The 27,997-nt window shown below is 33.1% G+C and overlaps 4 protein-coding genes across 8 annotated transcripts; 3 read left to right on the top strand and 1 right to left on the bottom strand.

Moving 5' to 3' along the window:
• The first annotated feature begins 918 nt into the window (after window positions 1–918).
• On the top strand, window positions 919–7,449 carry LOC114381533 (calcium-dependent protein kinase 28-like). 5 transcript variants are annotated; one of them, XM_028340814.1, is made up of 14 exons: window positions 920–1,285; window positions 1,412–1,542; window positions 1,653–1,694; window positions 3,478–3,589; window positions 3,691–3,769; window positions 3,925–4,094; window positions 4,290–4,416; window positions 5,016–5,131; window positions 5,404–5,511; window positions 5,640–5,702; window positions 5,922–6,092; window positions 6,341–6,509; window positions 6,619–6,777; window positions 7,082–7,449. In XM_028340814.1, exons 1-12 carry the CDS (start codon window positions 974–976, stop codon window positions 6,500–6,502), a joined length of 1,593 nt encoding a protein of 530 aa, XP_028196615.1. In that variant the 5' UTR covers window positions 920–973; the 3' UTR covers window positions 6,503–6,509; window positions 6,619–6,777; window positions 7,082–7,449. The 5 variants fall into 5 exon arrangements, with proteins under 5 accessions (XP_028196624.1, XP_028196615.1, XP_028196612.1 ...); XM_028340811.1 differs by having other exon boundaries at window positions 6,341–6,526; XM_028340807.1 differs by having other exon boundaries at window positions 6,341–6,777.
• On the top strand, window positions 7,084–15,363 carry LOC114381525 (DNA-(apurinic or apyrimidinic site) lyase 2). Its single transcript, XM_028340802.1, has 11 exons — window positions 7,084–7,184; window positions 9,500–9,710; window positions 9,784–9,895; window positions 10,641–10,859; window positions 11,131–11,216; window positions 11,745–11,860; window positions 11,955–12,035; window positions 12,519–12,719; window positions 13,018–13,178; window positions 13,267–13,988; window positions 14,562–15,363. Exons 2-11 carry the CDS (start codon window positions 9,603–9,605, stop codon window positions 14,631–14,633), a joined length of 1,878 nt encoding a protein of 625 aa, XP_028196603.1. The 5' UTR covers window positions 7,084–7,184; window positions 9,500–9,602; the 3' UTR covers window positions 14,634–15,363.
• Window positions 15,364–17,092: 1,729 nt separating this feature from the next.
• LOC114381521 (TSL-kinase interacting protein 1-like) lies at window positions 17,093–22,995 on the bottom strand. The gene is made up of 14 exons (XM_028340798.1): window positions 22,760–22,995; window positions 22,262–22,418; window positions 22,065–22,150; window positions 21,930–21,977; window positions 21,730–21,839; window positions 21,092–21,176; window positions 20,727–21,006; window positions 20,424–20,558; window positions 20,175–20,326; window positions 19,842–20,080; window positions 18,791–19,103; window positions 18,219–18,623; window positions 18,006–18,140; window positions 17,093–17,728 (listed from the first exon to the last, which is right to left on the bottom strand). The coding sequence occupies exons 2-14, from the start codon at window positions 22,389–22,391 to the stop codon at window positions 17,498–17,500; spliced, it is 2,349 nt and encodes a 782-aa protein (XP_028196599.1). The 5' UTR covers window positions 22,392–22,418; window positions 22,760–22,995; the 3' UTR covers window positions 17,093–17,497.
• A 4,068-nt stretch (window positions 22,996–27,063) lies between these two features.
• LOC114369683 (chaperone protein dnaJ A7A, chloroplastic-like) lies at window positions 27,064–27,825 on the top strand. Its single transcript, XM_028326929.1, has one exon. The coding sequence runs from the start codon at window positions 27,064–27,066 to the stop codon at window positions 27,676–27,678; it is 615 nt and encodes a 204-aa protein (XP_028182730.1). The 3' UTR covers window positions 27,679–27,825.
• Window positions 27,826–27,997: the final 172 nt, after the last annotated feature.

Here is a 27,997-nt window from a genome sequence, read left to right as displayed (position 1 = left end):
TACTCTCCCACACAATTGGCAGATGATTCATATGTCAGTATACAAATAGTTGTAGTTACTTTTGCATTGGTGAGAAACCCATTCTACAAGCAACATCATGCCTCATTTGGAAATACTCATTATGATTAGTAAAAGCGTTGACAATTCGAATGAAAAATTGTCGCTACATTCAGAACCTACGTCGGAATTGAGTTTTTGTGTATAACGAATTTTTTGAAAAGCAAGGTTAAGTTCCTTCATTACAATTTACAATTAATGAAACTCCATATAATATGAGATATTATCTTGTGGATGATATTTATCTTGATTGAACCACATTTGTCAATATCATACCAATGTCACAAGATCCTAGAAGAAAATTATTTACAAAATATTAAGAAGCAATGAGAAAGTATTTGTAACGAGCATTTGGTGTGCTCAAATCTTGATTCGTAATTATGTGGTCTATTGCGTGCCTGAAACATGGATACAACGAATGATATAATGTTGGTGTGCATTATATTGCATAATATGATTATTGCTGACGAATGAGATACATTTAGGTAATGTCATACTCGCAAACAACACATAGTATGCATATAGGAGGAATTCATCAACAACCTTAGACACACTTGATGGAACATACTTGCAAACATTATAATCGCAATAATAATAAATTTATTTTTTTAACATTAATGTGGTGTATTTTTTATTATCAAATTTATGTATTTTTTTATTTGTTTAACATTTAATCATAAATAAAAATTAAATTTATGTTTATTTTTCTATTTTTTAATATTTATAAAAAAAATGCCTTACATGTTTTATTAATTTAATTTAATTTAATAAATATTTAAATAAAAAATGAAAGACATCTTCAATTTTCTACGTGATACTACTACCAAAAAATTATATAAGATCTCAATTTGTGATCTTTTATCATTATTCGTGTTTTAGTTTTGCATCTTTGAGGCGTTTTCGACCCTCTCCGACCATGGGAGCCTGCTTTTCCGCCACCAAAGTAAGCGGCTCGAACGGCAATGGCGTCAACGTCAACAAAAAGCGCAGGGGGACCACGAAGAAGCCGAAATCAGAGACGGCGAAGGCGAATCCCCAACGGCACAAGGCGGCAAGTTCGCGCCACGTGCCGTGCGGGAAGCGCACCGATTTCGGTTACAAGAAGGATTTCAATCAGCGTTACTCGCTCGGAAAATTGCTCGGACACGGCCAATTTGGTTACACTTACGTTGGAATTGACAAAGCCAATGGCGATCGCGTCGCCGTTAAGAGGCTTGAGAAGAGTAAGGTATTTATTTCCGTCAATGCCATCGGCGTTCGTTTTGGTCCTTAATCTTATAATGTTTTCAATTCATCGTGTTTTGTTTGTAATTTTAGGAATTATTAATTAGTTGTGCTTTAAATTTGGTGGCAGATGGTTCTGCCTATTGCCGTTGAGGATGTTAAGCGAGAGGTCAAGATATTGAAAGCACTTACCGGCCATGAGAATGTGGTTCAGTTCTATAATGCTTTTGAAGATGATTCTTATGTGTTCATAGTTATGGAGTAGGTTGCTTCTTTTTTGTGTTTGTGTTGCTCTGATTTTTATCTTTGGGAGCTCAATTCTATCAAATTTTGGTTTATTTACTTTCTGTGTATTTATATGTGTTTCTTAGGTTGTGCGAGGGTGGAGAACTGCTAGATCGGATATTGGCCAAGTAAGCATTGTTTGATTTTGGATGTGATTGCTATTTTTGGAGTAAATCACAACATTTTAGTTGAACGGAATTGTGTGTTTGGTTTATTGTTTGCACGCATTCCAATTCAATTGAATGGAAAAAGTTGTGAGAGGAAGGATTGAGTTGAAAGTTCCTTTGAGGGTTTCTAACTGAAATCCTAACACACTATTAGTCCCTGAGATTGAAAGATTTGGTTACTAGAGTCCTTTGCGTTATACATTTTTAACTACAGTCCTGACTTTGCTTAAGCCTTAATGTTACAAAATATTATTCAGTTTAGTCATTAATGCTAGTGAAATATAGGATCAAGGGGGTGTATTCAATTAAGATTTCAAAAGATTTTAAAAGATTTTTTTTCTATAAATAAGTCTTTAGGTATTCAATCAAGATTTTTAAATAATAAAAATGAGTCTTATGGTATTCAATCAAGACTATAAGATTTTTTAAGGAATTCAATAAAAATAGTTGGTATTCAATTAAGATTTTTTACAACTTAAAAAAAGTCCTCTAGTATTCAAAAGTAAACAAATTTCAATGGATTCTTTTTTAGGATGAATTTTAATGGATTTTATGAGACTTTTTAGTAGAAAATACACATAAAATAATCCCACCCAAACCCTTGAGATTTCATGAGACTTTCTTACTTTATTTTCCTACAAATTGACATGCTTTTCTTTTCCCATCATACATAATCCCTTGTCTCTTTGTTGAAAGCGATTGACATTTATAATTTTTTTTACTCTTTCAACCAATGGATAACATGCCTTGGAACATGTGATATGAGAGATGTTCTCAATTTTTTGTATTTGCAATTTGGTCATCTTAACGTGCTTATACATATAAATGAGCTTGAATATATATGAACATGAGAAATATATAGTTAATGAATGTGAGAAGTTGATTTGTTATGTTGGGGAACATTGCGGTATATAGTTTTTATAAAATTAACATGATTGATGATTGAAAGGGAATGAGCCTATTGTGCTTGTAAATATGCTGGGAAAAATTGATTTGTTATGTAACAAGTTTAGTGTTCTTTGTATAAGATGAGTTTTATTTAAAGTGTTAAGCGAAAAAAATTTATGGATCTTTATCAATAATTTTGAATATTTCTTAAAATTCCATGATACCCTTTCAAATCTTATATATTTATATTTTATAAATTTATTAAAATTCAAATTACAAAATCTTAATCATAAAAGTCTTTTAAAAAAATCTTAAAAGTCATTATACTCTTACAAAGTCGTTTAAATTTCACAAGATTTTTTTACGTCAAAATAGTCTTTTAAATTCCAATTGAATCCAATCCAATCCTCCCCCTAAAGCTAATTAAACATTTTATTAAGTTGGGGACCATAACGAAAGTTTTGTAAAGTCAGGGACTAGTGACTAACCCTTAAAGGGCTCAAGGACTAGAGTGGAGGTTTACTCATTATGGTTATGTGTCAGAATTTCTATGTTGAAATTGCAGAACTAGGGTCAATGATTTTTGGTACTATTCTATGTTTATGTGTTTGGCAGAAAGCTGTTTTTGTGTACAGAACTCAGTGGCGGACCTACATGTGAGTGAGGGTGTGCACTTGCACCCCCTCATTTTTTAAAATTCATTAAATTTGTAAACAAAATCTTATATTTTTATATTATATTTTATCTATATTTATATAAGTGAACCCACTGATTTTATTTTTTATAATTTGCACCCACTGACTTAGGGTCTTGGTTCCGCCACTGCCCGAACTTATTTCCTCTTTGCTTTAATCAGGAAGGACGGTCGTTATACTGAAAAAGACTCAGCGGTGGTTGTAAGGCAGATGCTCAAGGTTGCAGCTGAGTGTCATTTACATGGTTTGGTACACCGGGATATGAAACCAGAGGTATGATCAAGCACATTTGCATATCTGCCAAATTTGTGTGAACTGAGATCTATACTACTAGATGCTATATAATAGATTAATGTTTTTACCTATTCTTGCAGAATTTTCTTTTTAAATCAATCAAAGAAGATTCACCTTTAAAGGCCACAGATTTTGGTTTGTCAGATTTCATAAAACCTGGTGAGGGAAAGTCTTGATTTTCATGCTCAATTTCTTTATTTTTCTTTTCTTCCATTTTTTGTTGCAGGCTTGTTCTATTTCTTTGGTTGAGTTATCAAGCATGCTCTTGTAATTTTATTTGAGATTTATTTTTCTCTATCTGAAAAAAAATGCAGGAAAAAAGTTTCATGATATTGTTGGCAGTGCTTACTATGTTGCACCTGAAGTGTTAAAACGCAAGTCAGGTCCTCAATCAGATGTGTGGAGTATTGGTGTTATTACATACATATTGTTGTGTGGAAGACGCCCATTTTGGGATAAGACTGAGGATGGTATCTTCAAGGAGGTACAGTACTTTATTGTGTAATTTTCTGATTTTCTATTTTATGTGGTATTCGTTATCTATTCTTGTATCTTAATGACATGATAAGTCTATGACCTTTACTTTAATTCTCCACTTGATTTTGAGTTATTACTAAGGAATTTGCTTTAATTATTTTTGTTGTTGTGTATAATTTATGATCTGATCTGATATATGCAGGTCTTACGTAAGAAGCCTGATTTTCATCGGAAACCATGGCCAACTATTAGTAATGCCGCAAAAGATTTTTTGAAAAGATTACTAGTAAAGGATCCTCGGGCGAGATTAACTGCGGCTCAAGGTTTATGTATGTATCTTGTTTTCTTACATTTGGAAACCTGTTTATTATGTTATTTGAGCCTTTAAGTGATATTTGGCTGTTAATAAAAATAGTAATGATGATGATAATAATAACAATGATGATGAATTGATGATGTTGATAATAATATTAAATAATAATAATAATAATTTTAGGTTGTTGTCATCGAATCAAATTTAGGCTTGTGCTATATAGAACCTAAATTTTAGGCATTGAATTTATTGAATTCAACATACATCCTTGTTTAAATGCTAAATTCATTGTTAGAACTTAGAATATTTTTAACTTTGTATTTAATGCAATTATATAAAGTTTTAATGATACCTAATATTGAAGTCATAGACAATGCTATTGTCTAATTACCCCTCATTCTGTAGTTCTATAATGTGAGTACATTTAAAATTTTGCTTTTAACCTTTTCTTGCTGAGATCAATTTGTCTTTTAATGGCAAGTAATTACTCAATTATTTGTAATAATTTAAGTTATACTTATTGTCTTCTTTTTTTCTTATATGTAATCAAAAGTGCTTTTATGTGTAATTGTGTTGCATTATGTTGAACTGTTTTGATTAAACCTAATATTTCAGCACATCCATGGGTTAGAGAAGGAGGTGAAGCATTGGAGATTCCTATTGATATATCTGTCCTCAGCAACATGCGGCAGTTTGTGAAATATAGTCGAATGAAACAATTTGCACTGAGGGTAAGAGAAATTAATTCTAGCCTTTTCAGTTTAGAAGGCATGGAACCTGTTTGATGTCCAGCTTTTTTTATAATTGATTACTGTTGGAATATATGGAAATATCTTGCCGTATCCCTATTTTATCCTTTAGAATTAATTTCCCTATTTCTTCTTTATCTTATCATGATTTCCCCCTAATTGGCTAGGATTATGATTTACTAATTAAGGTTATTGCTAGAATACAAGTTTTATGAACATATCAAACATATATAATTTCAACAATTACCCTTCAGACATTGGCTAGCACACTTAATGAAGAAGAGTTGGCTGATATAAAAGATCAATTTGATGCTATAGATGTGGACAAAAATGGTTCTATTAGCCTGGAAGAGATGAGACAGGTAGCATTTAATTTACTGGCTTTGTGACTAACTTAAATCTATATACATCGCTTACTTATTGGTATTTAGCAAATTATTCCCTTATATATCATTTCCCTACTTTAGTCTAAAGGGAAGATTTTGTGCAGGCTCTTGCCAAAGATCTTCCTTGGAAATTGAAAGAATCACGTGTACTAGAGATATTGCAAGCGGTTAGTATGTTTGATCTTTTTACAAAAAACACACATTGTTTTGTTTGCTGGTTCTCAGTCTATATTCAATGTCTAAATTTTGTTAGGCATGAAATTTGGTGATTGATAATATTACTTTACTTCTATGACAATTTATGTGGTCTCCCAAAATCACTCTTTTCCTCTAATGTTGCTTTGTTCTACTTTTTGGCTTGCAAAAATAATCTCGAGTATTTGCAGATAGACAGCAACACTGATGGCCTAGTGGATTTCCGGGAGTTTGTAGCGGCTACATTACACGTGCATCAACTGGAGGAAGACTCTGACAAGTGGCAGCAACTGTCACAGGCTGCTTTTGAGAAATTTGACATAGATAAAGATGGCTATATTACTACGGAAGAACTTAGAATGGTTGGTCTCACATCATTTGTCAAGCTCTAAACATTCTATGAAAAATTTTCTAAAAGAATTGAAATTGTTGTCTTCTAGTTTACTTACCTAAATTTGCATCCGTAAGTTTACTATTTAGGGCGACAGTTGTAAGTGCCTTGCTAGAAGATCTGCTTCTCAGTTTGAGCTGTGAATATCTGTAAAAATAAAAGTTAAAAATAATTTACATACATAGTTGCTGCAGCTAATTTTCCTTTTTGGCTTTTCAGCATACATGCTTGAGAGGCTCCGTTGATCCTTTGCTAGAGGAAGCTGATATTGACAAAGATGGAAAAATAAGCCTACCAGAGTTTCGTAGACTCCTAAGAACTGCAAGCATGAGTTCTAAAAATGTTTCAAGCCCATCTGTTCATCGGCGGCGGAGATTCTAGATTAGAGGTGCTTCAGAGGCTGAGATAAGTTTGGAGATACGAGTGGTGGAGTTCCTCTATAAGTATCTTATTGTGTGATTGTGCTGAGTCTCTTAAGACTATCTTCTATTATGCAGATTTTAGCCACTCATCCATGCTGACAATCTATGAAACTCAAAACTCCAGTTTTTGACTGTGGTAATCCCCTGCACGGGGATTATGTCCTCAATGTCACGAGGACTACATCAAGAGGTGTTTGGTAGAGTTTATGTAGACCCTGCATGGACTGGTTTCAGGTATATTGCAGTTTCAGCAGTATCATTTATGTGTCGGGGTTTTCTTGGTTGTGCCATGCAAGTAATGTGTAACTACAAATTAAATCTTCTAGCCAAAAATGAAAAAAAAAAAAACGAACATAAATGAACATGAAATGAAATACGTGGATCAAATTCTGTTCTCACTATTTTTCCATCTCATTCTTATTTCCCTGCAGAAAAAGCAATTGCACCCTGCTGTTCTTAGTAGATACTAATGAATTGTTTGCATAAACTTGGTTTACTAGTTTGAGTCTGAAATGTATTTATATTTATTTATATATAGTTCTCTTTGAAGAGTGGGGGACATGGCAACTATGTGATTGTGGATTGATGACTTAAGGGAGCGGTTGATGGCTTTGATGATTTGCATTGGAGGTCACTCGTGGGTATGTGCTCTTGCTGAGAATGATATGATAGGTTTTTATTTGTAATAGCAATTGAAGCGAGAAGTGGCTAGGACGAATGATGCATTTTTCATGCATCAAGGCTTTCTTATTATGGAAAATTCATTTCTGAAAAGTATAGGAGTATGCATTAAGGAACATGAGTTTTCTCACGAAATTGAATAACAGGAGCGTCACATAAAAAACATTATTAGACTTTTAGTATAATTAATAAATCCCAAAAACCATCATGACGAGTCTCTGCATATACTTGTGTTTATTTTTAACTAGTCCAAATAATGTGATTGTGCACTAGCACTACAAGAGTTTATATGATGCCTTTATTGTCTAAGCCAATTCTTTTATGTTGTCAGGAGAGGAACTGTAGCATTGATAATTTTGCTTTAGAAATGACAAAACCTATTGTCAAATGATACTCATGCGTAGTCCTTTGCTTTCTTTTTCTTTTGTTCTCTTCATGTACCAGAAAAAAAATATGATACTCATGCGTAAGAACTGCTATGAGTATGCATATAAAGTGAACCGATTTTAAAAGCAACGGAAAGCTGAATTCTCGACAGGAATGAATTAAATTTGTAGTACTAAACGCAAACAAAAAAGTCTTAAACCAGTTGAGTCGTTGACAAATGAATTTATAGTATTTTTATAAAATCAAAATTTTTAATAGCTAAGAGTTAAAATGTTACCGCAGAGTATCTGAAGCCATAATTTATCATACATTTTATCTTACAACTGTACTAATTTATTTCACACGTATAATTGTTTGCATGACAGGCAATTTTATATATATATATATAAAAGCAACATCCCATACGACACTTGTTGCTTAAGAATGAATCAAACTCTTAATTTTCCGCATAATAACGATCCCAACACAGCCAATGTTAAGCACCAAATAGAAGTATCCCAACAAGCAACTAACGAGCTTCCCCGTACCTGTGCTGCAACATAATATGTAGAGTTGAAAATGGTCAAAATACTGTATCAATTCCTTTGCAATTTCTTTGTTTCAGGAAGACACTAACAAATATTGTAATTGTAAATGAGGATAATGGCTTGATAGTGATGTTGCTAACATGCTCTATTTCCTTCTCCTTTTCTTCTCCAAAAATAAACCCAACGGAAAAATAAGTGGTGACTTAATAATTTCATAATTGTGTTTGATTTTTTAAGATGTTTTTAAATTTTAAATTTGTCTTTTTTCACTTTTTTATAAATCATTTCTAGAGTTCCATAAATTTTTACAAACGACATATTGCATGTTTTTGTTGATATTTATTTTGCAAGCTTTACTTTGCTAATTATGTAGTTAATATGTAGCTAATTTTTTAAATATATTTCTTGACTAAAACATGATAGCAAAGATTAATAAAAATATTTACAATTAAACATAATTCTTGTTTTAATTTCTGCGGTTATTTTAATTTAGATTATAGAATTATTATACTATCTAATTATAATACATTTGTTCTTTCCTCAGTCTTTATAAGTTTTTTATTTAATACGCTCTCCATCCGTTGTAAATACTACAGTCTACAGATCAAGAAATAAGATTAACATTTGAATTTGTATTTATATTAAAATCACTTTTTAATTTGTAAAAATTCCCTTTTACTTATGAACTATAATTATTATCGGCGCATTAAATATTTAAAAAAATATATGAATAAAAATGTTCACGAAAGACAACATAGTAAATTCATCTAATTGGACACAGTGGATGCAAGACTCTCATTTACACATAATAAAAATAAGGGAGTGTTTAGTTTGACTATTTTTTTTTTCTTTTTATTGAAAATAGAAAATAGTGATGAAAATGTGTTTGATTGGATTTTTGAAAATATTTTTAATAAAAATATTTTTTTAAACGATTCAAAAACTGGAAACAATAAAATCTCATTTTTAATGTTTTCAGTTGAAATTAGAAACCTAATTTTGAATAAAATGAAAACACAGTGGTAAGGAATTTAATTTTAAACAAATATAAAAATAAATTTTCTTTTAAAAACACATTTTCAGTATTCTTATTTCTTGAAAGTGAAAAACAAGAAATCAAACTAAACATATTTTTAAAATTCTAATCTTTTAAAAATAAAAATAATTTTCAAAAAATAAAAATAAAAATGCAAACCAAACACACCCTAATTTATTTATTCCATCTCTTCCTGTATAAAGTGTCCAGCGACACTCTGCTATCTTACTCAAGAAAAAAAAAACAGTATCAAAATATTTGGAATTAAATTATTTTTATAATTTTCACGATAAAACAATAAACTGCTTCTGCAATTTGTTTCAAGGGAACGGGAATAATTACAACTACAAGCTAATGCTATGACAAGAACACGTTGAAGGAGACGAGGAGAGGAGGGTTCTTCCAAGTTGCAAGGAGCGAAGAATAGAATGAAGATAGTGAGTTACAACGTGAACGGTCTGAGACAGCGCATAGCGCAGTTCGGGTCTCTCCGGAACCTGCTAAATTCATTCGACGCCGACATCATTTGTTTTCAGGTGCTTTCCCAATTCATCGTTTTTTCGTTTTATTCTCAATTTCTCATTTTATTCACCACTGTTTTTCCTTCAGGAGACGAAACTGCGGAGGCAGGAAGTCACAGCGGATTTGGTCATGGCTGACGGATACGAATCGTTCTTTTCATGCACCCGCACCTCCCAGAAGGGCCGAACCGGCTATTCCGGTAACCCACCCCTCTCTTTCATCAACTAAATGGAATATAAACAAATTAAATGCCCAATCTAGTTAGTTTCCTTCATCTTGTTTCCTGAGGATATTGCTTTTGTTCTAGATATTAGACTTTGTTTATCATTTGACCTTGAAAACTCTAAAGAGGACTGTTAACGACAAGCTCTTTAGCACATTCCCTCTAAGGGTCTCTTTATTAATGGTTAAAATTTATTAGAAATTACGAAATATGAGTGAGACTCGTTAAATAAGAACTGGGATGCAGTTTCTATTAAATTTTTATCAATAATAATAAAATAAAAAAGACATATACCAGGGAGATTTACAACAACTCACGCACCTGCTCAACTAATTGAACTAGACTCCCTTAGTAAAAAAGATTTAATTACTCATTTGATCTCAATAAATATACAATCTTTATCTTTTAGTTTGTATGGGGCTACACCTATTAACAACTAATTTTATTTCCTACACATTTTTTTAACTAGTTTTAGTCTCTTCGCATACATTTCTTAATTCGTTTTAGTCCCTATAATTCTAGACGGCAAGAACTAAAATGGATTAAAAAGTGTAAATGAAGGAACTAAAACAAGTAGATTTTAGCCGTAAGAATTGAATGTAAAGATTGTAAAGTTAGAAGGACCAAAAGAGTAATTAAATCATTAACAAACATGTTTAAAATAGTGTGTTAGAGTGTCTCATTCATGCTTCTTAGGCAATAAATTGTGTTGACTGTGCAGGTGTCATTACATTTTGTCGTGTAAAGTCTGCATTTTCGAGTAATGAAGTGGTGTTGCCGCTGGCAGCAGAGGAAGGGTTTACTGGTCTTTTGGGAAACTCTCAAACTAGCAACGACAAATTGCCATTCTTGATGGAAGATCTTGAGGAATTTTCAAAAGATGAGCTTCTAAGTCTTGATAGTGAGGGGCGCTGCATAATCACAGATCACACTCACTTTGGTGAGTATTCTCTGTATATGCCTTTTATTTAGTAGAAGAGAGGAGGGGGGGGGGGGGGGGGGGGAGATTTTTGAAAGTTGGCTCCCTTGTTTACCAAGTTCCATTCTCCAGGTGTTCTGTGAAGGGGTGTACATGAGTGTGACTAGAAAGAATGATGTATATATTTTTAAGGCATTAATCTAATCATCTTCATTATTTTTTTTCTTTTTGAAAAAGAAGGAATTTATAGTTGTTTTGACACAGTTGTGTACTTGTGTTTGAATTTGTGTAGTTCTTTTCAATTTGTATGGGCCCCGAGCTGGAGGTGATGACACAGAAAGGATTCAGTTTAAACAAAAATTTTACAGGATATTACAGGTATTTGAAATGTTTATATGTTAATAGAATCAGTGAATGATGACTAAATCCAAAAGTCATTGCTTTGCAGAATTTTTTCCATGCTTCAAACGGTGGCTTTTGTTCTTATTTGGATTTTGGTAGTATTTTCTGCTTCAATTGTGTGTTATTGGATAAATAATTATAAGACAACTAGACAAGTTGATAATTCGGAGCTAGAGTTTAAGATTCTCTGAACTTGTTAATGTTGATTATGTTTGAAAAGTTTGAATTGGTTCATCCAATTGTATCATTGCTAAGAAAATTGTGACCTGAAAACTGCTTGTCCGTCTCAATATGTTTAGAGGTCGTGAGTTCGAATCTCCCCACTAACATTCTAGCAAAAACTAACATTGGCTGATAAAAAAAAACTTTTTAATAAATGGGACATGAATATCATAGTTTGTGTACAGTGCTCATTTTTTTTTACTCTGTTTTCTTGTATAGAGCTGAAAATTTTCTTTTTTCTTTTGTTTTCTGTTTGATTGATGTTGATAGTCTCTTTAATAGAAAAGATGGGAGTCTCTCCTGCATCAAGGAAGGAGAATATTTGTTGTTGGTGATCTCAATATTGCACCATTTGCAATTGATCGATGTGATGCCGGACCTGATTTTGAAAATAACGAGTGAGCTTACAGCCAGAATTCTATGAAGTATTTTTAATGTCTAATCTAATATGCTGATAATTATCTTAACTTTTTTGCCTGAATTCATGTGTAGGTTTAGAAAATGGTTCAAATCAATGTTAATTGAAAATGGGGGTCGATTTTCTGATGTCTTCAGAGCAAAACATCCTGATAGGTAAGGATCTTGGAGTTACCAGTTTTGTTAAATATCAGATATTGATTGGAAATTTAATTCCTGATTTTGATACCTGATGAACATTGCCTTGCCAGAAAATGGAGATTGGAGAATCTTTTAATTCTATCTTTTTTATAAATCTTTTTATCTTGTCATCTTTTTTTTTCCAGGTATAATAGCTTTCATCTTTATAGTTTATATGGGATTATGTTGCTTTCAAATTGAAGTCACCTTTTCAACTTTCCAAATTCGGATTATGAAAATGTTTTGTTTGAATGTAATGAACTATATATCTACTTTAAATCTTATTTTTAGTCTGTATGTCAGATACATTTCTCTGTGCGTGAACTATATACCTCCATATTTTCCCTTCTTGTTTCTTCTAATTTTACATTTTGTTTTCCATATTTTGTGGTCACACCTTCAATATGATCAGTATTAATCTTGTTAATTTGTATTTGTATATTTTGAGATTGTATGCAGAAGGGAAGCATACACCTGTTGGTCACAAAATACAGGTGCTGAAGTATTTAACTTTGGGAGTAGAATTGACCATATTCTATTTGCTGGTTCATGCTTACATGAATTGGATGACCTGCAATGCCATAGTTTTATAAGATGCCATGTCAAGGAATGTGATATTCTGACACAGTATAAACGGTGTAAGCCAGAAAGCACACTGAGGTAAGATACAAGCATTGTATGGGGAATCCTAAGCTATTTTGTCTTTGACACTAAACGGTTATTTTTTTAATGTAAATTTTAGATACTCAGTGATACTGTAACATGCCCTATGTTTTGGATTACTTCATTTTACATTGCACATGAAATTTGCAAAAACCGTATGCCTACTTTCAGAAATTGTTTTTTTTTTCTCACTACTAGTGTGGTTCTTCACCACTACTGTGTCAAATGGTTCAATGCTGCATGTCTTCCTCGAGGTTAAGAATGTAGGTTTTAACTGAATTCCTGATTTGCTCAGTGCCCATAGGTGGAAGGGAGGGCATAGCGTTAAACTGGAAGGATCTGATCATGCTCCAGTTTTAATGTCTTTACATGAAATTCCTGATGTCTCTCTGCACAGTACTCCTTCCTTATCTGCTAGATATGTTCCCATGGTTCACGGCATACAGCAAACTCTAGGTACAAAACATTGTTTCTTCATTGGATGAGATTCTCTGTTCATGAGGTTATTGTTAATGTGTATTTGTTTCTGAACCTTTTCTTGCAGTGTCAGTGTTGATGAAAAGACAAGTTTCTGAACTAATGAAATCATGTGAGATGGCACAAGAAGACATTGCAATGGATGGTACTTGTGAGAGAGAAGAACCAGTGAACAGAGCTGGTTCATCCACAAGAAGTCCAAATGAATGTCATTTTCCTCCAAGCCAGGATTTTGAAGTTAGTAGCATTTTGAAACCAAACAAACTTTCTGGAGGTTCTTCTCAGGAGTCTGTTTCTAAATCAGGAAGTGAAAATAAAAAATCAACAACCAGGCAATGTAACAGATCCAACAAAAAAGCTAGAAATGGTCAATGGTCCCAGCTCTCACTTCGGTCATTTTTTCAGAAAAGTACAAATCTTGACAAAGGTAGTTCCATAAAAGAAGTAGTCAATGACTCATGTACTGATTACTCAAATAATAATCAGGCAGAACCCTCTCAACCAAGCCCTCGTTTACAGGAAATTCCAACAGTATGTGCTCATAATGGCAGTCCCAAGCAATATGAGTTGGATACTGATACATGTGATCCGGATTTAGCTGGACCAAATGGTAGTTCCACAAAAGAAGAAAAAAGTAATGTGGCTTCACTAGAGTGGCAACGAATAAAACAGTTGATGCAGAACAGTATACCTATTTGCAAGGGCCATAAGGAACCTTGTATTGCTCGGGTGGTGAAGAAACAAGGACCTAATTTTGGCCGCAGATTCTATGTTTGTGCCCGTGCTGAGGTAATCTGTTTCCATTGAGTGGTTTTGGGCATTGTGCTTCTAAGTAACTTTAAAATTATTCTTCTGCACTACACTATAGTTTTATGAGGACTCATCCATCTGCCCATCAAAGGAATTTAGTCCCTCATTAAAATTAGAGCAATGTTGATCTCTAGTTTTGTAAGCTTGTCAAACTCAAGAGTTTCTATAAGTTCATTGAGGGTTGGTAAGCTTGATTCGTAAACTCACGAGTTTACCACTATACGGCAATTCAGTTGTAGGTGCTAAATTGATAGTCTTTCTTTTGAGGATCAAAGTAAGGTTTGTCTTGTAAGAACTACCAAACTTGCACCATATATTGGAACACCGAAGAAAAGTAATAAGGAGCATGTGTTTTAAGGTTGGGATTGGGTTTTGTAAGCTATCTTACTAGAGCTTGTCATGCATCTGCATGAGTTATTATAGGTTATAGCCACTACTTCTGATAGGTTAGATCGTATTCTGTTTTACATCTTGTCTTCCTTTGGTCTGTCGTTTTGGAATTCATGCATCACTCGCCTTATGCAGAATGTTAACGTGTTTTTCCACTTACAGGGCCCTGCATCTAATCCGGAAGCAAACTGCGGTTACTTCAAATGGGCTTCTTCAAAGTCTAGGAATAAATAATGGGAGAGAATGACATTTTAATCAAAGAATGATTAATTTGCCCTCCTCATCCAAGTTTCTTTCATAATGACAATATGGAGCTGAAATACCAGTTTTGAATGGTTATTAGCATTACTAACTTCCCCAAAGGAGCTGGCCTCTCATAGTCTTTACCCACCCTTTTGACAAATATCCTTGTAGCTTCCTGCTACAATTATGAATTTTTTTGTTTGGCACATTCAGTTGTTGCCATCATATATGTAAAAGAGGAGTGCTAGCAACACACAATTTTTTATTGGTCAACGTTTATTAAAAATTATAAAATGGTGAGTGAGGTTTATTAAATAAGTGGAACCCTCATAATTTTATGATTTTCAACAAATTTTGACAGTAAAAAGTGTGTTAAAAGGTGTGCTAACATTTCTCTATGTAAAATAGTAGGCATGTTTCTCCATAGAGGAGAATAATTAAAGTGTAAACTTAAACGAATTGGATAAAAAGTTAGTCCTGCTGTCACTGTTCCTTCTCAGCATGTTTGGTCTGAGATGTGCTCCAACAAGTGAGGGTTGTACTTAGTGTGAGATTAAGTTCCCTTTTCCCCATATTTTCTTTTGGCTAAGAGCTTAAATACCTTTAAAGGGAAAATAGCCATTTGAAGTGTCAGAATTTTGTTAATTATGTGGGTCTGCATGATTATGCATAGATGGTAAAGGCCACATGAAGAAAGCTGTCACATTATTACCGTGCTACACACTGCCTTTTATGTGGTTTAATTTCGTTTTTTGTTGCTACCAATGTTATCTCACTTTGTCTTTAGCATGATTTTCTGAAAGGACTGGGTTTTTTTTTTCTTTTTCTCTTTTTTTGTGAATCCCAGTCCGGTTTACTGATAAATTTTATTTTTTAAAAAAAACTGATTATTGGGTAAAACAGCGTATATATATAACTATAAACCATATTATTGATAATGATAACAATAATGTATTAATGAGTAGTTTTTATTAATCAATTTTTTTATATTTTTTATATACAAATTGCTGTGAGCATAACGTTGGTAAGGATGAGTAGATTTATAACTTTTAAAGGAGAAAATAAATTAATTAATTAAAAAAATTGTCGAGCTCGTTATCGGGCAAATATTAGGATTTTGTTGATACGAAAATTATATATACTGGATATCTTATTTGAATAATAGGCGTGAATTCGATCTCTGACTGAAGTTTGTATTTTCAAAATATTTATGCCAATATAAAATCTTGCATTTACAAACTTTTTAAACGGGACCGATATTTGTACCACCATTAATACTCTTCCAACCCTTTATTTTTATTTTTTTGGCATAACTAGCGGGTGTAATTAAGTATCCAATCACTTGTATCAGCAACTTTTGGTAATCCCTCCTTTTTTCTTCCTCTTTTCCTACACGATATCCAAACACTTTTTTTTTCTTTCAAATTTTATGGAAATGTAATTCTCTTTTATCTTTATACATAAAGGAATTGCATTTTTATTATGTATTTTTTTTGTTGGAACTACATATCTAAACACACAATGGAATTGCATTTTTGTTATATTTTTATTTTTTATTTTTAATTGTGTAATTAAGATACAATTATCTTATTGACAACACGTTATCTCTTTTGATAATAGTAGAACTAATTGTAATATAAATTACCTTTTATCATGATTAATTTGATGGCTATTAAAAAGGTAATTTTTTAATTTTAAAAATCAAATATTTTTTATAATATAAAAAAAACATTTGAGGTAAAAATAAATAAACTTTTTGGAACTATTTTTACAAATTTTTATTCATCCAAGCAAATGGAGATTTTTTTTTTATATTTTGTCTTCCTATTTTTATTCATCAAAATAACACATCATTTCCGATTTATTTCCTTTTTATACCTATCCCTCTTGCTTATTTCTTTTCTATTTCATTCTATATCCAAAAAATATGGGTAAATATGCTTATTAATATTTAAATAATCGGGTATTATCCATCCCACACGTTACATGAAATCATATTAAAATGTAATCATATATGGATATGGATATGGTAACTTTTCTACGGCAAGGGAATAAAAAATTTGCATTAAAGGGTGTAAATTTCTAACTAGCGATTAGGATTAGGAATAGAGTCTAATAGCATCAATGTTGGTTCATGGTCTTAAACTTAGATAAGAATGGGAGTTCACTTTGTGCGTCAGATTATTCTTTGCCCTCGATAGTATCTAAAAACAAGCTGTAAGGGGACGAAAGTTACTGTGCTATCATATATCTCGAATTTTATATGAACCGAACAAGCTATATCCCGTAAGGTCATTTTTTCCCTCATCATTTAAAAGCTCAAGCAAATTCAAAATGAAACACAATTTGTTCTAAAAGAGAATTGACTGCTTTTATATCAGATAATGTATTGTTTACGTATCTGGCCCAAGTTATCACTTTAAAAGAAAGAATATGAAAAAAGTTAATCATAAAACTGAACGTTTTTGTCCATCAGATATTTAGCTTGCATGATAGAAAGAGAGGGGGGTGGGGTCCATTAGCTTAGAAAACAAGTCCATGCCACGGAGTTGCAAGACGGTCTTCTTAAAACACAACATCCGAAGCAGAGAATAAAAAAAGATATAGTTCACCTAAAAATAGGAATATTTCTACAGGAGATCGATTCTTCCATGATCCTTTTTTTTTTTTTTGTACAAAAGGAAAGAGACGCAGATTAGAGAAACATATACAGGAAGAGTTGGAAGTGGCTCAATCCAATTCTTTGGCATGCACACCTCCAGTCAGTATAAGGAAAAATGTTAATTCTTAACAAACTTCAATTGTGTTCATGCAAGAAATGGAAAACCATCACCAAGATCCGATCATGACGAGTCTCAGATACCACTTCCAATTTTAAAATCTGAAAGGGCGGCAGATTCTCGAGCCTCAACTGTTGATGGTGCTTCCTTCTTGTCAAACCCAAAAAAGGAACAATTCTGGAATGCATCCAGGCTGCTGGCTATCAAGCGATTCAATCCACTAAGACTATCACTAAAAATTAGATCTTCGCTATGGTATTTAGTTGATGATGATATATCCAAATCCAAAGGTCCCAAGGAATCAGGCTGCAACATGATAGAATTGAAAGACAGAGTAGGAAATAAAGTCAGACGCATTGTGTATGTACATATATACATTACAAAATCACAAAATAGTAGTTCAATCTTTGTAATGAATTCAACACTTCAAAAAAAATTTGTAGCTCAGAGGGACAGAATGTAAACATGTTTGTAATGACTTCCTGAGATAAGCATCCTACTAAATGTCCGTAAGTGAACCTAAACAACTGTAAAGAAGCCATGGACTCTGACAGAAAAAATTGGAGTATAGAAAGAAAAATACCCAATACATATCTGCTAGCGCACTAAAATCCTTTCCTAAATGCTCCTGGATATCTGCATCAGACTCGGAACTGTCCATAGGATTAGGGTCTGTTTGAGCACAATCATCCACAAGCCTCTCTCTTTCAGGTGACAGCTGCAATAAATACTCTGAAAATTAAACCTTGTTTCACTTCACAAGCAATGTCTAGTAATAACAATTAAGATATACTACCTCGTCCAATTTGTCAAAGCTTCTTTTGGTAACCTTTTTCTCAGACTCTAAAGAAGCAACTGGAGATAAACGAGGATGATCTTCGTGAAGAATAGGATCTTTTTTAAATAAAAAGGCATCACAAGTTTCTTCGGCATCCCAGATGGAAGACATATGGGATGCCAGAGATGATTGTCCCATCCTGTCTTGGTGTCTAGATATGTGAGCAGCAATAGCAGCATCAAAAGAATCACTACTAAAAGGAATTTGCTGAATATCATGAAAATTCTCTGCAATAGGAGGATCGATGCAGTTATCAAGATCCTGGGACACTCCTGAAAGTAGATCCCCCACACTAATGTTGGTAAGGCTATCAGCCCACTCTCCAGCTGACAGTCCTGCTCCACTGCTTATTTTCAACTCATCCTGAATATATACAAAGAACTTAAAAGTTACGGATGCTGATAATGATATACCATGTGCCAACAAAGTACAATAAGGTAACAATTCAAGATCCTATGACACAAGATGAAAGCCTAAAGTAACACTATAGGGCTAATAAAAGCAACAAAAATAGAGAGAATGACAATTACCATGTCTTCCAACTGTGTAGACACAGCTCCATCCCTAACATCTTTTCCATGCCACAGTGTATTGGCTGTAGGATCACGAGATTCCTCAGTTGAAGCAGTGATAAGAGTACGGTTTCTGTTCATGGATGTTCTGCAATCTTCAGAGAGCTCCATGGAATGAGTATTAGTCAATGGTGTAGGAAATGAAACTGAATTCACAATCTGATCCTTAGCATTGTCCACAGTACTTTTGTATTGTCTGAGCATGGAGCCAGATGCTACAGGCACTTGCATATTTAATAACCCAAGCTCAGTATTGGAGAACCAGCCATACCTTCACAAAGATAAGCATATATGATCATTACAATGTAGATATAGTAAAAATGAATTCTATTCCATATTTATTATTCCTAATCTATCCCTTGTCTCTTAATTAAATAGACCTTCCCATTCTGCACACACAAGCCCTCATGCTGTTTACTTTTCTTGAGAATGTTCACCAAATTCCATCAATGAGTTAATTTATGTATGTATAGAATCCCTGAAACATTTTGCTGGTTTATATAACTCAGTATCTAAAAACCATTTTGTTTACTTTTCCCTAATCAATTCAACATTTCACAGAAAGCATGCTTATCAATTAACCAATTAATCAGTGATGACTTGAATGAATTTTCACATGTTCTTTTATCTAAGCAATTATTAAGAACATCACAATTAAATAGTTTTCTTACATGTCACTGTCTAATTACTTCAAATATAACAATAACGAAGGTAAAGTAGCTCAGATGTCTTTACATTTAAAGCATTTATTGTATGTATAGAATCCCTGAAACATGCTGGTTTATATAACTCAGTATCTAAAAACCATTTTGTTTACTTTTCCCTCATCGATTCAACCTTTCACAGAAAGCATGATTATAAATTAATCAGTGATGAAGTGAATAAATTTTCACAGGTTCTTTTATCTAAGCAATTATTAAGAACACACTCAAATAGTTTTTCTTAAATGTCACTGTCTAGTTACTTCAAATATAACAACAAACCAAGACGGGCAAGATAAGAGAGGTACCTTAAACGGAAGATGGGTGGACTTCCAATCATTGCATATATATCTGCTGCACTAAGAGTAGATTCCTGGGTCCATCTCGGACAATTAACCAAGTTTTCCCTTTGAATACCATAAGGAAAAAGCATTACTTCTCCAGCTGCTATGCTTGAATTACCCCATTTACGGTTTAGATGTTCTAAAATTGATGATATCTTCTTTCGAGTACTAAGTGTAAGCTCCAGGTGTGGATTATGCTTATCCTGAGAAGGGGAAAAAAGATAAAGATATGATAGTTTCCAAAAGCAATTTTACATTTCTAAAGTAAGATGCTTGTTGGTTTTCTTTTATACTCACCATTTCCAATGCTCTTCGAGTAGGTTCATCAATTGGAAATAACTGGAGCTTAAGTTTCATAATATTGTTCACATTGTTATCAACAAATTGATTTTGTGGACATGTGGGTAAAGAGGGCAGGACATAATCAGCGGGATCAGAACATTTTTCTCCTGGAATGAACATAGAAAAATCAGTTGAAGTTACAGAAGATCCGAGAAAGCTCTTGTGGAAGCAAGGATAGGATAAAACTTCAAGTGTGGTAGCTACCTGGATTCTCCTGGTCTTGTTCAATTCCTTTAACAGTTGCAGCTCGCTCCAAATGCTCAGCAGCATCTGCAACTAAAGAAACACCAGCAATTGCAGCCTTCTCCCATTTTCTATAAGCAGCCGTTGAAATCGTACCTGAGAAATAAAGAGAACATAGTTTTTAATTTAAAGGAAGTAAAAACTTTGGCTAATGCAAATTTACTTTAAATTTTAAATATATATTATCCGATTATCATGAGGAAAAACTAGTTCAAAGCAGAAAACTGGTAAAAGAGATCTTGAAGGGAATTGAAAAAGAATCACCAGATTTCTTTCGTTGCCTTGTTGGTTTCATGGTATTTGAATCTCCCTTAGTGTTACTACGGTTAACACCCATGTTTACATTGCGCTTCGTTGATGGTTTAGAAGGTCCCAATTTTAAAATATTTTGACTGTCAACAAGTACCAGTTTAACTGCATAGGCATCATTTCCTGATGCTCTACTTTGATTTGAGACTGTGGTAGGCGCAGAAGGAAGACAATTCCCCCCCTGTAAGGGTCGCTTCCTCACATTCTTCTTCCGGTCCTTCAATAATTGGTGTTCCTTTGACAAAAAATGTAGATCAGCTCCAGCACATACATAAGATATTAAAAAAAAATCCAAACAAATATAAATAGCCTTTACTAACCAAGGCTTCTAAAAAAATTTTAAATCTCCGGGGCTTCAGGTGAAGCTTTGAGGCTTTGCAGCTATACTTTTCTAATAAAGACCACCTGTGTCACATGTAAAAGTGAGAAACTTTCAACGCAAAAAACTCCCATAACAATAGTGATATACCCCTATTCTTATTCAAGAAATTACCATAATATGATAAAATTATAAAATGCACTGTCAATCTCAGTCTTAAATTTGAATGTCATTTACCAAGTCACTAAACAGTCCAGTCTATCCTCAAATTAAAAAGGGTATTTAAACAGGGGATGTTATGTACTTTAAGAATATTAGTCAGGAATTTCACCCCTTAATGTTTTCTTACTACCAAAGATGATCACCCTTATGGTCTAGGCTAGATATCTGAAGCATTCATCCATATCTATACACGGACATGTTCTCCTCCCATTGTCAACCTGTTCTTTCCATGATTTTCCTTACGTGTATACAATAAAATAGACTACATTTTAGTTCTTCACCAATGCACCATTAGAGAAATAACTTTTTTAACTTGGTAGACAAAAAGCAAGTCTACATCTTACACGAGTGTGCAGTCACACCCGCACCTACATGTATATAAACCCATTTTAACAACCACTCTGAGTAAATTGTTACCAGCGAAGCATTGCAGCATTAGTATCTTTAGAGTTTTTGGCATCCAAACATAATCCTGGACCAAGAAGTTTGTTCATCCGTCTCACAAGTCGGTAGTAATAATGCCTGACCTGCAAGTCAGCCCCCACCCGGAAAAAAACGTAAGAAAACTAAAACAAGTCATGATATTATTTGCAATAAATGGGAGTTGTAATGGATACCTGATCCTTGTTTTTACTTTGTACACGGGAAGTGATTTTCTCAAAATTCTACATTCAAGAATATTTCGATCAGCAATCATTATGATACCATAAGAAACAAACACAGAAATGTAACAACACGAAAGATAAATGTACCTTCCCAACTTGTCGTAACGCGGTGAAGAAACTTTCCTCCTCTTGTCGAGTCCACGCAGCCCACTGCCTGGTCGGTTTTTTTGTAGCTATATACGATATCAAGCAATTAAACCTTTAACTTCTCATCTCAACAATGACACGCGTCAAAACCCAACTGAACACCAAACAAAAAATAGGAATGAAGCTCGAAAACTGACCTTGTTGCTGCGGGTTAACAGCATTTGCAACAGATAAGGAAACACCAGGATCCCCAATTTGAACTGAAACTACAGTCTCTGGCTGAAGTTGATTATTCGAATCAAGCGAGATTGGCACCTCCACCTCCATTTTTTCCTTTATTACATGCTCTTCCTCCTAAATTCAAATTCACCAAAAGTTCAGTTTCATTGAGAATTACAATTATTAAAGTACCAAAAATCAGGCCTAAGCCGCAACACAGGATCACAAGTTATGAGGAACAGGGATCACAATTGCTGAATACAGGTACATGTCACAACGCACAATGTAGGTTACAAGCACAGAAAAATTAATTCACACTCCAATTAGTTTTCCACACAGATAATAATAATCGAAAACATTTAAATGATGCATGGAAATTGTATTTAATCGAATTTCGATGAAACTGATGAAGAGGAATCGAGGATGTAACACAAGGAACACCATCAAATTGTAGCTCAGGGAACGAAATATTTTACCTTGTGAAGCGATATCTTTCGAAATGATGAGTTGCGGAAACGGAACAACGGAGGAATAGCGAGATTCCAAGCAAGAAACGTAGCGAAAAGAAGGGAAATTGAAAATCTGCAAACCCTAACGCGATGCCGAATGATGAAAGAAGAAGCAAGATCGACGAAGCTGCATCTTCTGTTCTTCTAAATCTAAACGCTTCGTTTCCAGGCTTCGCAATTTTTTTTTTTAAAAAAAATTAACAATAGTCCTTTATTCCTTTTGTATTACACTTCGGTTCTTCTTTAATAAGAATTTTGAAATATTTATGTTATTTTAGTAAGCATTAAATAGCTCACCGAAAAAGAAATAAAAAATAAAAATAAAAATAAAGATTGAAGTAGTGTTCTAAGTACTCCAAATTATTTAATATTTATTTTCTAAAAAAATATTTATGTTATTTGCGGCTATTAATATGTATTAAATTAAATAACTCTAAATTGTTTAATATTTATTTACTATAAAAGTAAACTCGGTTAGAGTTGCATCAGGGTTGAAAAAAAATTAGACCCAAATGATTTAATTTCTTTAAAAGGAAATATAATTATATTATTTTATTCATAATAAGTGAAATAATACAAGAAGAAACATAATTTAAATCATGAGAGCTAGTATAAAATTTTGAAACCCTTAAAAGGTTGTGAAATATAAAATTTGTTTTTTCTCTTTACAAAACTAACCTAGAGTTTGAGAAATGTGAAATTTATGCTCTACAACTATTTAGAATGACATGATAGTATGTAGAACCTTAAGGACAGCTATTGAAATCGTCGACCACCAATTTACAATCAAGCTCGAAGGTTGAGTTGTTTTGTCCAGAAAATGGCTTGTTTGAGAGCCCAAACTTCAACAACTTTTGGGAGGGGCACACCAGATACAGAGATTGTTTTCGCTTTGATAAAACTCCCATTTGAATCCCTCAAATTAAGGAGTTCAACTTTTGGAATATGGATGCATCAAGGTTGCATTTCAAGTGGTTTTGCTGAGGAGGGATTCATGTTATTGTTGTATTATTCCCGGAAGTACTATACAAGGGTGATGTATGCGCTTGGGAGGATAATTCGGCATGCTTCCACTCTGAAAAATACTGCATTATATTGATGTTGAGAAAGCTACTGCTGGATGTGTTTCAACATTATCCCAAAGCTTTGTGTTCCTACTCTTCCAAATGCTCCATAAGATGACTCTCATTTTTGCTCTATTTTCTGGATTTGAACATGCAGAAGCTGAAAAATGAAAGGAGAGAGAAACTCTCAGCTTCGTTCCAATGTTGCTCAATGATCTGTCATAAGTTAGCTTTGATCCAAATATTTTTTGCATGGTCAGAAGCTAAAAAAATATGCCATTCATTTTCAATATTTGAGCTACAACAAACACACTCAAGGAGGAAAGAACATTATTCCTTCTAAGATTGGCACGAGTAGGAAGACAACCCCTCAAGAGTCTCCAAAGGAAATGTTATATTTTTGGAGGAGAATTAAGTTGTCAAATTAAGTTTCAATTACCTTCACTCTTGAAATTGCTCGTGTCCAACAATTTGTCGATGATATTGTCGTAAGCACTACGTAATGTGTATTCTCCATTTGTAGAAAATTTCCAAAATAATTTGTCATTTTCTGTTGTGTGAAGAAGGGGAATTGACAGAATGTCTGCAACATATGTTGCATTGAATGTAGTCTCCACTAAATCTCTCTTCCAGGCTCGTGTACTTTGATCAATAAGCTCCCTTGCTGCTAAAAAATTATTCACGTTGGAATTGTTGGGTAAGACATAATTGTTGTTACCTTTTGTGAGTCAAGGATCTGTCTAAACTTGGATAGAATTACCATTGTCAATTCGTCATTGCATTCCTTCTTTCATTACTACCCGTGAATCATGGATATTGCACCATACAAAACTTGAATTGTGTCACAATCATGCATCTAAGAAATTCAATAATGGAAAACTTTAGCAATCTTAGTTGATCATCAATCTTTAACCTTGCTTTCCTAACGGGAAAGGTTAAAGGCATGAAATTTTTTGAATCCAAGGCCTCCAAACTCTTTTTTCATCGTCATCTTGTCTCAATTCAACCAATTGATTCCTCTTTTGTTTTGGTTGTTTGAATCCCACTAGAAGGAACCCATCATTTTCTGCAAGTCATCATAATAGATATATATATACTCATACACTAAGTAGGGATGGATTAAACAACTGATTTAATGAGAATTTTTTTACCAGCTTTTAATAATTGCTTGCTAGTCGAGTGATTGATTCACTTCAAGAGATTATCTTTTATCAAAACCAAAGACAACTTTCTTTCTTTTGCCAAATGATGGATGGTAGTCCCAGGTATCTACTAGATACAATATTTTAAGTTACTCCAAGAAAAGATGAGATGTTCTGCCTTTGATGCTAGAGTATTGGATCTGAAGAAAAAAATTTATTTTTAAAAATTGATGATTTGACTTGAAACTCGTTTGGTCAAAGATCTCCTTGAGAGACTTTTGTATCATCTGTCCTGTAAAAAAACAATCGTCAGCAAATAAAATGCGTAAGAATGTGTTTTTTAAAACAATCAAATTCGGAAAAAAAAAATCTTCATTTTGGTAATCAATGTAAAACTATTTTAAAATTGAGTTAAAAATCATTTTAATTTCATTTTTATGGAACATATTTTGTTTTTATAATTACATTTAAAAATTAAAAATCAAAAACTTATAATCACTTTCGGGTTTGCAATTCGCAAAGCCAAATAAGCTGTATACCTAAAAATTAGCTAGAAAAAAGCTTATAACAAAAACTATTTTGAAAGAGCTTGTGAATAAGGGTCGTTTGGAGGTTGCGTCTTGCAAAAAAAAACATTGTATACCTAAAAATTAGTTGGAAAACAAAAAAAAAAGACTATAATGAAAATAATTAGGTAAATAGTCATTATTATCTTTAATATGTAATTCATTGACAAATGTATACTGAAATATGAAAATACAAAATTTAGTCCCTGAAAGTATAAAACGTACAACAAATATATTTACCCGTTAACTTCCATTCATCAGCGTTAATAAAATAACCTACGTGGTACAAAGGGACTTTTGTTACTGAAATGATTGTTAACATGATTATATTGACTAGATTTGATGAAAATGTCACTAAGATACCATTTTGTAACATAAATGTGAGTAATTTTTTTGTTGAACGAAAATGTCAATATTTTTTTATTAGAAAAAAACGTCACTAATTTGTTTTAGACCTAAATGTCAGGACGTTTCATTAGACCAAAATGTTAATAAATTATTATTATTAGACAAAAATGTCACTAATTTTTTATTGAACCTAAATATCTACATGTTTCTATTGGTCTAATTTGTTAGATCCCAAATTTTGTTTAATTTAAGAGTAAAATATAATTTTAGGATAAATTTTCACTATTTTTTATAACATTACAATAATCATTTTAAAAAATATTGGCAAACATAATTTAAAACATACCATAATTTGTCTGTCGCAATAGAAATCATCAAAAATAAATATTGTATCAATTTACCAAAATAAAAATTGTAATAATGTATCAATCATTATAAATTATTCCAAATTATAATAATTAGTCACAATCTACTATAAATAAAAGATAAATTTATTACATATTTCACTTATTTGAATCCTAATCATTTTATTAATGGTGACGGACAAAAGTTAACAGTCGGATATATTTGTCACACTTTTTACACATTCATAAACTAAAATTTGTATTTTTATCTTTTAGAAACACATTTGTCATCGGGGTGAAAAGACGAAAAGTCAAGAAAATGTTATATGACCGATATGTCTCTATGTTGACAATGAGATATAATTATGTTGACAGTCATTTCAGTGACAAATTCGTTCATCTGTGCTACGTAGGTTATTGTACTAATGGACAAAAGTTAAAGACCAAATATATTTGTCACATTTTTTATATTTTTAGATATTAAATTTTGTATTTTTATTTTTCAAACACATATTTATTAACAAATTACACATTTAAAGATAAAATTGACTATTTATCCAAAATAATTTTGAATGAACAAGGCCGTTTGGGTTCCAAAACCAAATGAGCCCGCATACCAAAAATTAGCTGATAAAAAAATTATAATAAAAATAATTTTGAAAAAACTTCCGTGAATAAATGTGAAATTAAATGTACTGTGTACCTTAAAAGAGGCAAAAGACAATCCTTAAACGACACGAGTAGTATCAAAACTAAAAATTGGATAAGTCCTACTACACGTTTTCAGTTTCGCCAATAAAAATCAAAATGTGCAAAAGATTGGTTTTTCACTTGAATACCAACCCAAACAGAGCACAATCACAGAAGCACAGTTATGGTGGGACCCACACCTTCTCTCCATTTTCACTCTCCCTCTTTATATACGAAACCCAATCTTCCTCCAAATCCAAAGCCTCAAACAACAACGACGTATCATACCATAACATGTTCACAGCACATTTTCCTACATTCACCGCCACTTTATCCGGTAAAAGGGTCTCCTCGCCGCCGCGCCAAGTCAGATTCCGGTTAACAGTGTCCTTCGCCATCGCCACTTGCACGGAGGAGCAACGACATAAGACAGCTTCGTATTTGGGCCCTCATCACGGTATGGCTTCGTGCGCGATGCTGTACGAGATTCTGGGGATCCGCGCCGCCGCGTCCGGCATGGAAATCAAGGCGGCGTACCGGTGGCTGGCGAGGATGTGCCACCCCGACGTGGCACCGATGGAGCGAAAGGAATCCTCTGCGAGCGAGTTCATGAAGATCCATGTTGCGTACTGCACGCTCTTGGACCCCGAGAAGCGCGCCAGCTCCGATCGAAGCTTGTTCCGGCGCCACCAGCGACCGCTCACAACGACGTCGTCGGGGGGTTCCAGTTGAATTTTCTAATTTTCGGATTCAGCTACGTGTAAATATTTGATTAGTTATTAAAAAAGTAAAAAATAAAATTACAAGTCTGTCGGAAATCACATTGTGGCCTCTGTAGGTTAAATTGTGACTTCAGTTCCTTTCAAAGATAAATGATAAAGTAATATTCTCATGGAACATGAGAAGTTATTGAAAATTATTTTGAATTTTAAAAATTATTTCCATAAAATATTAAAATTTAATCAAACATATTAAAAGATAAATAGAATGTGATGGGATTAAAACAAGAAAAAGGTTTTACAGTATAAAAAAAGTTACATAGTATGTGTTT

Source organism: Glycine soja, chromosome 2 (assembly GCF_004193775.1).
Source record: "Glycine soja cultivar W05 chromosome 2, ASM419377v2, whole genome shotgun sequence".
NCBI classification, from domain to species: domain Eukaryota; kingdom Viridiplantae; phylum Streptophyta; class Magnoliopsida; order Fabales; family Fabaceae; genus Glycine; species Glycine soja.
Note: the sequence above shows the minus strand (reverse complement) of the source record. Positions and strands in the feature narration are given on the sequence as shown.

Coding starts and splice junctions, on each gene's coding strand:
- LOC114381525 (XM_028340802.1), top strand. CDS start 9,603: ATGAAGATAGTGAGTTACAACGTGAACGGTCTGAGACAGCGCATAGCG. Junction 11,217..11,744: donor AATTTTACAGGATATTACAG/GTATTTGAAATG, acceptor TCTCTTTAATAG/AAAAGATGGGAGTCTCTCCT. Junction 12,720..13,017: donor AAGCCAGAAAGCACACTGAG/GTAAGATACAAG, acceptor TGATTTGCTCAG/TGCCCATAGGTGGAAGGGAG.
- LOC114381533 (XM_028340814.1), top strand. CDS start 974: ATGGGAGCCTGCTTTTCCGCCACCAAAGTAAGCGGCTCGAACGGCAAT. Junction 1,286..1,411: donor AGAGGCTTGAGAAGAGTAAG/GTATTTATTTCC, acceptor ATTTGGTGGCAG/ATGGTTCTGCCTATTGCCGT. Junction 3,770..3,924: donor GTCAGATTTCATAAAACCTG/GTGAGGGAAAGT, acceptor AAAAAAATGCAG/GAAAAAAGTTTCATGATATT.
- LOC114369683 (XM_028326929.1), top strand. CDS start 27,064: ATGTGCAAAAGATTGGTTTTTCACTTGAATACCAACCCAAACAGAGCA.
- LOC114381521 (XM_028340798.1), bottom strand. CDS start 22,391: ATGGAGGTGGAGGTGCCAATCTCGCTTGATTCGAATAATCAACTTCAG. Junction 20,081..20,174: donor CTCGAAGAGCATTGGAAATG/GTGAGTATAAAA, acceptor TCCCCTTCTCAG/GATAAGCATAATCCACACCT. Junction 18,624..18,790: donor CTACACAGTTGGAAGACATG/GTAATTGTCATT, acceptor GTATATATTCAG/GATGAGTTGAAAATAAGCAG.